The sequence below is a fragment of the Priapulus caudatus genome, unplaced genomic scaffold, assembly GCF_000485595.1.
Source record: "Priapulus caudatus unplaced genomic scaffold, Priapulus_caudatus-5.0.1 Scaffold388, whole genome shotgun sequence".
Classification (NCBI taxonomy): Eukaryota; Metazoa; Priapulida; class Priapulimorpha; order Priapulimorphida; family Priapulidae; genus Priapulus; species Priapulus caudatus.
The window spans coordinates 207719-218519 of record NW_014577449.1 but is presented as its reverse complement, the minus strand read 5'-3'; the positions used below and the strand labels follow the sequence as shown (position 1 = coordinate 218519).

The 10801-nt window shown below is 49.2% G+C and overlaps 1 protein-coding gene across 1 annotated transcript in view; it reads right to left on the bottom strand.

The window, feature by feature from the left end:
* Positions 1 to 616: 616 nt before the first annotated feature.
* LOC106809826 (nicotinate-nucleotide pyrophosphorylase [carboxylating]-like) overlaps positions 617 to 10801 on the bottom strand; it is a 43375-nt gene continuing 33190 nt past the window's right edge. Inside the window, exons 7-9 of the mRNA XM_014813046.1 lie at positions 1812 to 1879; positions 832 to 963; positions 617 to 765 (exon numbers count right to left, since the gene is read on the bottom strand). Of these exons, the coding sequence (XP_014668532.1) occupies positions 617 to 765; positions 832 to 963; positions 1812 to 1879 (349 nt within the window). The remainder of the gene's footprint in view (positions 766 to 831; positions 964 to 1811; positions 1880 to 10801) is intronic.

Here is a 10801-nt window from a genome sequence, read left to right as displayed (position 1 = left end):
CACACACACAAGTCCAGTGCTATGTAGTCGAGTCCGCACCCCCCGAGGTCCGCCAGTCCGAGTCCGTGAGTCGAGTATGGCCGCGTCCGAGTCCGGTCCCGCCACCGAGTTCGGAGTCCACACCACCCGAGCTCGAGTCCGAGTCCGCGCGAGTCAGTTTTGATAAAAATGGGCGCGGGCGGACCAGACCGGACAAGGTCCACTCACTTCTATGTAATGTGTCTGTTCAAAAATGGCGGGAGTGTTTCCTGTCCCTGGTATCTGTTTCCTTGTTTGCTATTAAAATAGAACAGTACCATAAAACTTGCCTAGTCGACACTTTTGGTACCATCAGTAGAGAAGCTCCGTAGAGCTCGTGTGATAGGCAAAGTGTGAAAATCGTATAGTGAGGTCCAGAGTTCGTGTACAACAGCATTACGTGTGGCAGAATTCAGCACTTAAGCCACAAACGTATAATTAATGCTTTATAACCACGTAATTACTAACCGGTTAACTCTATTCTTTAATAAAACAGTCCGTGCAACATAACTAAAAATACCAGTTTAACATCAATCTTATACACCAGACATACAGACTAAGGCGACCTATGGTCTTACAAATGCAGTAGTTCATATACTTATGATGCGTGTCCGGAGTTCTCGCAGACTCGCAGGCAGGGTCCTTTGGCGAGCTCGTCCAATTTGGGGTCCGCGGCTCTCGCGTGGCGTGGATCCCCAGCATGGTTGAGACGGGTCGGATACGTCTTGATGCTGACAGCATCGGGAGCTGTACAGGCACCGTGTGAACCGTGTTTTTCTTCTTTGTCGAAACTTTTTCGTTATTTATACAAACCTGGAGGAATGCATGGCACTTGAGTCGTGGTCAAGCGCCCCTTGTTGAGTAGCGGATGTGCCAATCCTGCCTCCTTCTCCAGATTTTGTATGATAAGAATGGTGAGAGCTCGTGACGCCTTCTTGGTAGTCTCTGGTGTGGGCAACAGTTAGCGCAGTCGATTTCATGCTTCTTCATATTTCGCATAGTTCACATTTGTCGGCGCGGGTTCGGTCTGGTTGTTCCTTTCATCACGAGTCGGCCATGCGATCACTCCAAGGTGTTGATGTCCTTCTATTAAGGTACTAAAAATCTCTAGTGTCGGCCTCTGTAGATGTTGATACTTTCTATCCTGCCGCGTCGCATATTTTCTTTTCCTCTTCGTGTTTGGGTCACGCGCGCGACCACTGCGCGTGCCGGGCCGTGTGCGGCTTGGTGAGAGCAGGACTGGTGTTCTTCGCTTGTTGCATTGGCCTGTTACTAAAATAACCTATGACGTGATCTGCTTACGTTTAATGACGCCTCGTGTCATTAGGTTTGTATACCTTTATGGCTTAAATAATTTGATACTTACGTCCACCTACCGGACCAGCATATTGCCTAGTCGACTTAGTGGAACAATAACGACTCACGCCGTAAAAAGTCATCATTTTGTCGATCTCTATACCAATGTATTGTAATGACGCGTACCAACACTGTATTAGTTGCCTTGCGGATTCTGACGATCGAGTTAAATCATAAACAAGCCAATCCTGAGTTTGATGAACAAAGTTTATATTAACAATACGAAAAAATTGGAAGTGGAGGTCTGCATAACGCGTACATTCATTTATTGCCGGGGCCCTTGTGAATAGCAAATGATGACTTGTGACTCAGAGCGCACGCCTGCGATTTAAAGGCCGCGTTCACAAACTCAGCATCTATGCCGACTACCTACGTGTATGTGGGTGGCCTCGAACGCCCCGGTCTGGACCCGATTATGCCGTGAGTCCTCGAGTCACGGCACGGGCTCAGAGTCACGAGTCTGATTCCGGAGTCCATTGCACCTCCGAGGCCGAGACCAGAGCACCTGTAGACCAAGGAAAAAACGAGTCTCGCAGACCGGTCTCAGAGGCCCAAGACACGTCGTGCTTCAGAAGACTCACAACCTTACCTCGACACATACCATGCACAACGAATGGCACACACCACCACAGCACACACACGCACTCACCATTCCAAGACACAACCCACCACACACACCACTACACCCACAACAACGACGACACATACGAGCACACACACACACCACTCACACACACACTACATCACAACATACACACACACAACACCACACCGCCCACAGCGCAATACAAAACATCACTCTGCACACTTACACATACGCACACCACACAGCACACACACACACACAACATATCAATTTACCGCAACCACGACACGCTACGCACGCACACACAACACACACACAAATATGCAACACCACACCACTACACACTACACACACCACCAGAAACAACGACAGCCACGCACGCACACACACACACACACACTACCACACCACCAAGCGCGCACAATACACACACACACACATACGATGCACCACACACAATGTACACCCACACATGCACACACACACCACGCACACACACGACACACCACACACACACACACGACCACACGACACACATACGGACACACACACTACCGACACACTCACACACTCACACACGACAACACACACAGCACGCCTATACAAAACACACACATAGCCACACGACACTCACGCACACCAACCACACCACACTATACACATACGTCCACACACGACGCATTCGCTACACCACACACAACACTCACACACACACACACAACTCACACAACACGCACACCACTTCCGACACACGCTACACACAACACACACACCCACGCCATACACCACACACACACTACACCACACACACACACACATCAACACCCACCACAAACACACACACACACACACATAACCACACACACAACTCATGTTAGGGCTTACCAGATAAGTTTCTCGTTGCATAAATTCATACTTATAAAGGTACATTCCTAATCTACGTTCCGCCGAACGACGGTAGAAAACGCAGATTGTAAAGTTGTATTTTTAGAGGCAAGGAGTCGTTGTTTCTCCCGCTTTTCTCCGTCTTTTCTCAATTTCCTGTATACTATACGTCGTTGTAAAAATTGCGGTTTTTCTTAGTGGATTAGACAAAACTTCGCTAAGTTGTATTCAGAAATAAATTCGAACGTTTGGCCGTTTAGTCAGGTTTCACATGCGCCCCGCGGTTCCTGGTTAATTATTTACTTTTTAGTCCGTCATTCCACGTCGCTTTTCATCAGCAATATTTAGTCGTATATCGGAGAACGGAATAGCGACTTTGCATATCGTGCTGCTGCGCACTTTAGTCGAAAGCCTGGATGTAATTTGGAGATTAAATTATTGGATCCGGTGACGCGAAACGACGTCTAAATTCACCTACCATTACCGGTTTTGTTATTTTGTGTCAAGGGTTTCCAATATTTCTTCGAACTTAACTCCTCTTTCTCAAGAGTTCCGCTCATTATTTGCGTGACGCAGTGTGACGATGGGATACCACACATGCACACATACACAACAGCTGCGCGCGCGACCCACACACAATACACACACGCACATCACGCACACACCACACACACACGTGCTGCGCACGCACGAAGCTCGCACGCCGCACGCCACACGCCACGCAGCGCACGGACACACACATCACACACAACATAGACACACCAAACACACTACGCACACACACACACGTCACGCCACACCGACCCAACACACACACAAAACACACGCACACGCACACGCACACGCACACGCACAACAGACACACAACAAACACACACACACACACACAACACCACACACCACAGCACACACGTTGATTCGTCCGGTAGATCCTGCCACTCCGATCGCGGCACTTAATAGGGTTATTATGTAACGTCTCATGCCATTCCTAATTCGCGGCACTCGGTGCGGATAATTCTATGTTTAGATTGAGATTCTAGATTCAATTTTAATAATGTCACGTAATTTCACGCGCTGTGCCGGTTGCCCCTGCCGTCTGCGGTGTCTTTTGCGACGGCAGAAAAATTTGTGTATGCAGGCCTAATGCCTTTCTTCTCTCTCTCTCTCTCTCTCTCTCTCTCCTCTCTCTCTCTTCTCTCTCTCCTCTACTCCTCTCTCTCTCTCTCCTCCTCTCTCTCTTCTTCTCTCTCTCTCTCCTCTCTCTCTCTCTTCTCTCTCTCTCTCTCTCTCTCATCTCTCTCTGTCTCTACTGTCTCTCTCCTCTCTTTCTTTCTTTCTCTCTCTCGCTCTTTCTCTCTCTCTCTCTCTCTTTTTCTCTTCTCTCTCTTTTTCTCTGTCTCTCTCTGTCTGTCTGTTCTGTCTCGTCTCTCTCTCTCTCTACTCTCTCTTCTCTTTCTTTCTCTCTTCGCTCTCTCTCTCTCTTCTCTCTCTCTCCTCTCTTCTCTCTCTTTTCTCTCTCGCTCCTTTCTCTTTCTCTCTCTCTTTGTATGTTGCGATAACCATGTAGGTATGCCTATATGATATGTTATTTGTATGTCCTCGTAACGAGATCATCTCCACATTTGTGATGCACCGCTAATGTCTTTTGCTCTCTCTCTCTCTCTCTCTCTCTCTCTCTCTCTCTCTATCTCTCTCCTCTCTCTCTCTCACTCTCTGTCTCTCTCTTCTCTCTCTCTCTCTTCTCTCTCTCTCTACTCTCTCTCTGCGTCTCTCCTCTCCTCTCCTTCTCTCTTTCTCTCTGCCACCCCTCTCTCTCTCTCTCACTCTTCTCTCTCTACTCGTCTCTCTCTTTCTCTCTCTCTCTTTCTCTGATCCTTCTCGCGCTCTCTCTCCTTCTCGTCGCTCTCACTTTTATCTCCCTTCCGTAACCTATGTATGCTTGCGAGTGCGTGCGTGCGTTGGTGCGTGCGTACATCATGATTGCGTGTGCCGTGTGCCTTGCGTGCGTGCGTGCGTGTGATTGCGCTTGGCGTAGTGCCTCTCGCGTGCAGTGCGTGTGTCGTGATTGGTGCGCGTGTGTTTGCGTGCGTGACGCGTGTGTTGCGTGCTGCTTGCAGTGCGCGTCCCCCCTCTGCTGATGACGTGCGCGGTGTGCTTGCGTTGCTCGTGCAGCGCGAGACCCTACTGGCATCCTTCACGCCCGTGCGTGCATTGGTTGGGGAACCTGTGTCGCGTGGTGTCCAGGTCTCGCTTACCGTATTTCTTTCGCCGCTGCAGTACCGTTCGCAAGTTAAAAAAGCTACAAAGTCTCGGACCCGACTACCTCCCATGCGCTGCCTAAACACGATAGTGTTTGACTCCTGATGCACCGGCAATATCATGCTTCTCAATACATGTATGTGTGTGATCGCTGCAGCACAGTGAGCGTGTATGTGGTGTGTGTGTGTGTGTGTGTGTGTGTGTGTAAGTGTGTGTGTGCGTGTGTGCGTGTGCGTTTTGTGGGAAGCTCTTCCTAAATTCTGTTTGAATTTTTCCTTGCGTGATCGCACGCAGGCTTCCTTGCAGGCTCGTTAAGCCGTGTAGCTGTGATGCGACTTTTTATAAAACACGATCGTCTCATTCATACCGTGTAATTCTGTTCGCGAGTTCCAGTTCCATCGGATCTACACACGCCGACTGGTGTTGCACTGTAGCTAGGATAAAACTCATTAAACATTTAACATCCATAAAAGATAAATGAGCAGCAGCAACGGCAAGATAATGACCGACTGCAAATGTGTGGAAAAAAAAATCTTTGGTGTGCGCACGTGATTTGACGGCACGTATAACTACAGCCCCCCGTAGCATTACGGAAAGCGACGATCGGTTGAATGGAAGCATAACGAGAATGTTCTATACTTATACGATATCTTTATGATATACTCTTATCTCTCCTCCCTTACGATATACCATCAATCACGGAGTGTCACAATCACATGTGTCGCTGAATCGCAGACGTACCGTACGGAATCCGTCTACACCTGACATGTCCATAGGGGGCACTACAAGACTATACGTGCGTTCACAGTCGCAGCTGCAACTACGAGAGGCAGCGAAAACAAACACGACTTGATGCAAACAGAGTGAAGTAGCAACAAAGGCACTTGCAGAATACGTTCATGCGACTTCATGCTGTTCCGGCGGGAGCATCAGAAGCACTATCTAGATGTTGCAACGCCGAGCCATCGATAACGGTCAAGTGGTATGTGCTGATGGGAAACGCGAATGGAATCGAGTCGGATTCTCGGACGAATGCGTGTTTCTTTCTCGCTGATAAATATTGTGACGTTTTGCTCAATTAATCACTTTAGGTAGCCGGGCGCGGGAGGAGGGGGGGGGGAGTTTCAGAAAATTTCCCCTCAACTGGAACAGCAGCTGGGCGATGATGAGATACTAATGACTGCTATTTATACCGCAATCCGATTGTCGTTTCAGTCATTTAGTCGGCCTGCGCCGTGTATGAAAACGGGGAGAGCGTTAACGATCGTGCATTCACGGTTCCTCGTTCTCCGCAGCTAGGACGAAGAAAGATTTCGCACGCCAGCGTGAAACGAAGCAACTCCTATTGAATCCAACTCTAAGCACTCCTCGCCGAATCTAACGCATTCTATTTTCAGCACGTGAAAATACCGTAGAAACGAATGCAATTTCTACGTCTCATAGGTATAGACAGCGCTTTGAATGGTTATAGCTACCTATACGCATCACTATCGCCCAATTCCAATTTCAATTGCTCGAGGCTTCATCTACTTTAAGTGATTCTACTGAAGCTGCGAGCATCGCAACCACTAATCGTCTGCTATAGCATCGAACAAGTGCACTTGTTTGTTTAATAACTCGCATCCTCTAGAGGCTAATCGTACTCGAGTGTCGTAGCTGTCAGGCTACTTAATTAGCAAGGCAGAATATTCACGAATCGTGAGAGCGAGAGAGAGGGAGCAAGAGTTGGGGAGAGGGAGAAAGGGAGAGAGAGAGAGAGCGAGAGAGAGAGCGAGAGAGCGAGAGGGGGAGAGCAAGAGAGAGTGAGAGAGAGGGGAGAGAGAGAGCGCAACACACACACGCACCAGACACACACACAGCACACAGGCACACATCACACACACACGGGTGGAGGGGCAACGCGACACACGCACGGCTCGCAGCGCACCGCTCGCATACACACACACACACACACACCACACACAACCACACACACACACAACACACTACACACACGGCACACACACACACACACACTAACACACACACACACACCACACACACACACACACACATACACACAAACACACGCGCGTGCGCTTATACGGACATAATATAGACACACGCACCCGCGCACTCACGCTCGCATGCACGTCGCCGCGCGCTTATTCATAAGTGCAAGGCGAGTGGTCTGCTAATACCGCCCCGATGACCAAAGCTATACAGGCGCTATAAGAGTCGCGTGCACAGAAATTCCTTTGCACAATATTAGAATCTCGTCTTGCTGCTTTTGTTGGATTTCGGCCAACGCTACGCCCGATTATAACCTCGTGCTGACCGCTCCTCGCTCAGCTAATATCCCTCCTACTCAGATTCATCGATCGATCAAACGAAGCCGATTACAGGGAAAAAGAAAGCTTAATAAAATGGTAATCGGTAGCTTGCTCGTGCCAAATGGCTCGGCTTGCCGGTGTTGCCAAATTAAAGGCGTAGCATTCCATTGTATACGCCACGCTATTCCAGAAGCTAATAATGACAAATTCCTGCTAATTAGAAGAGGAAGGAATCAATCTTGAGCGAGGAATGTGTGTGTGTGTGTGTGTGTGTGTGTGTGTGTGTGTGTGTGTGTGTGGTGTGTGTGTGTGTTATTGTGATTACGTTCAAATATAGATAAGGAGGAGTATAATAAGCGAATAATAAGTAGTATAAGCGGTAATGAGATGCTTCGAAGTTAATTAGCTAGCGTATTGAGGCCCTACGCGAGATTCCGAAGAGTTTATATATTAATTTGAGCGAATTCTTGTAAGTTGCGGGTGACTGCAATGATCAACGTACTGCATTTACAGGACCTAGCGCACACAACACACACACACTACCACCCACACACACACACAATCACACACACGCCACGCACGCCCACGCACCCGCAGCACTCACGCTCGGCAGATGCACTCGCGCGCGCTTATATAAGTTGCAAGGCGAGTGGTCTGCCTAATACCCGGATGACGCACAAGCTAGCACGTACAGCGCCTATAAGACGTCGCGTGCACAGAAATTCCTTTGCACAAAATTATAAATCTGCGTCGTGCGGCGTTTGTTTTGATTGGCCAACTACGACTCGATGTTAACCTCGTGCTGACTTGTCAGCGTCGCTCGCATATTCCTACTATTCAGATTTCATACGATTCGGAAACGAGCGATACAGGGGAACAAGAAAGCTTAATACATATGGTAACGCTAGCTTTGCTCGTCCGAAATGGCTCGGGCTTGCGTGTTGCAACCAAATAAGGCGTAGCAGTTCATTTATAGACCCGCTATTACAAGAAGCTAATAAATGACAAATTGTCATTATTAGTCCTGCTTTTTACGTAACGAGGAGGATGTAGGCCATTTGAGCGAGGAGAAAGTGTGTGTGTGTGTGTGTGTGCTGTGTGTGTGTGTGTTGTGTGCTGTAGTGTGTGTGTGTGGTGTGTGTGTGGTGTGTGTGTGCGTGTAGTGTGGTTGTGTGTGTTATTAGTGATTACGTTCATATAGATAAGGAGGAGTATAATAAGCGAATAATAAGTAGTATAGAGCGGTATGGAGATCTTCGGCAGGTAATAAGGAAGCGGTATTAGGCCTACGCCGAAGAGTTGCCGGAAGAGTTTAGATATATTGAAGTTTGTGCGAGTTCTTGGTAAGTGGGGGATGATGAGAGACATAGACGCGTGGAGGCCGGAGAGGAGGGGAGGAGGGGCGGGGGGGGTGGGCGGGCGACGACGACAGCACACACATACGAACAGCACGCACGCACACACACGGCACGCACGCACGCGCGGGCACGCACGCACGGAGCGCGGCGGCACGGTACAGGGGGGGGGGGGGGTAGTGGGGGGCGGGGGCTACGCACGACGGCACGCGCGGGGCGCACGGCGAGCGAGCGAGGGCAGCGCGGGATTTGCGGGGGCGCACGACGGCACCGAGCGGCGACCGACAACGGCAGACGGGGGGGGGGGGGGGGGGACGGCACGGGGGTGGCCAGCACAGGGGGGCACACACACCGGGGGGGGGGGGGGGGAGGGAGAGCAAACACACACGGACAGGGGCACACAGGCAGGCCGGGAGGCACACGGAGGTTTAACACGACAGCGCACGCACACGCACTACGCCACGCACACACACACACACCACAAGGGACCAAACACACACACACACACACCCGCACGCACGCACGCCACTGTACGCCACGCGAGGGACGCACGCACGCGCACCGTGGGGACACACGCACACGCAACTACGCACCCCACACGCACACACACAGCCGAGCGGCACACGCACACGCACAACACGACTCCACACCCGCACACACACACACAACACCCACACGCACACCACACCCGCACACACACAAGCACACACACACAGCACGTCACCACAACTCACACGCACCACGAACACATCACACATACACAACCACACCACACACACCCATCACACACCAGTCACAGAACTTCATGATCGACAAGATGGGCGTGTAATTCCCGCTGACCGTGGCTGATATAATGCAACAGGCGCAAAACAATCCATACGCGTTGTGAATAATGATAGGTCAGCTGTGAAAAGGTTTATCGGATCATCGGCAGACACGGGATTTATCCGGGAGAAAACTAATAGGGTTTAACTTATTATTTACAACTCGATAGTTAAGGAATTATAAGGACAAATTTCGACAAACTCGAGTGATGGGAATTGTTGATTCTGTTCGATTAGCCTATCATGGTGAAGAAAAGCCTGTACTGACCACGGATCTATTTAATAATCTGCATTTTCTGCTACTTGTAAGAGTAGGGTGTCGGGTCTTTATTTCTTGTTGACGTCCCCAATCGAGTGGACGAAAGGCCTAATGGCTTTCCATATGTCAGAATATAACTGTCATAACAACGGATACGAGACAATAAGCCTTGATAGCGGTCGCAAGGTAAAACGTAGGTACAAATTGACTAGTATCTGATTTCGTTCTATAGATCCCGATTGGCAGTCGATTTTGGAGCGCGATTATTAAACATACCGTTTCTGTGCACAACGTTTAAATAAAAACCCCTGTATAGTGTATACGTAATAAAAATGGCAAAAATCTTGTTATAAGGGATAGTTTCGAATTCCGTGAAACCGGATAAAGTCGTTGTTGCCTCACAGCCGCGGAACGTTTGACAAGTACCGGAGTATGTCTATTTACTGATTTAGCATGTAGCCTGGGTATATGAACCGCATTGCCACGTATAAGATTAACTTACACAATATAAGAAAAAATCGCTGTTAGAGAATCGGTGAAATCCACAATTTCACCTGTAACTGCCCATTCACAACTATGCACAGGGAGAGAAGGGAGAGAGAGAGAGGGGGAGAGCGAAAGAAGGAAAAGAGAGTTACGAAAGGAGCGAGAAAGCGAGAAAAACACAGAGAGAGAAAACGAGAGCGAGAGAGCGGGAGAGAGAATAGAAGAGAGAAAGAGAGAAGAACGACAGAGAGAGAGAGAGGAGCAGAGAGAGATGAGAAAAAAAAAAAAATGCCCCCCCAAAAAAAAAAGAAAAAGAAGAAGAGAGAGGGAGCGGGAGAGAAAAGAAAAGAAGAAAGTTAGAGAAGAAAGAAGGGAGGAGAGAGAGAAGAGAGAGAGAGAGAGAGGAAGAGAAAGGAGCGTGAGAGAGAGAGAGAGAGAAGAGACGAGAGAGAAGAGAGCGC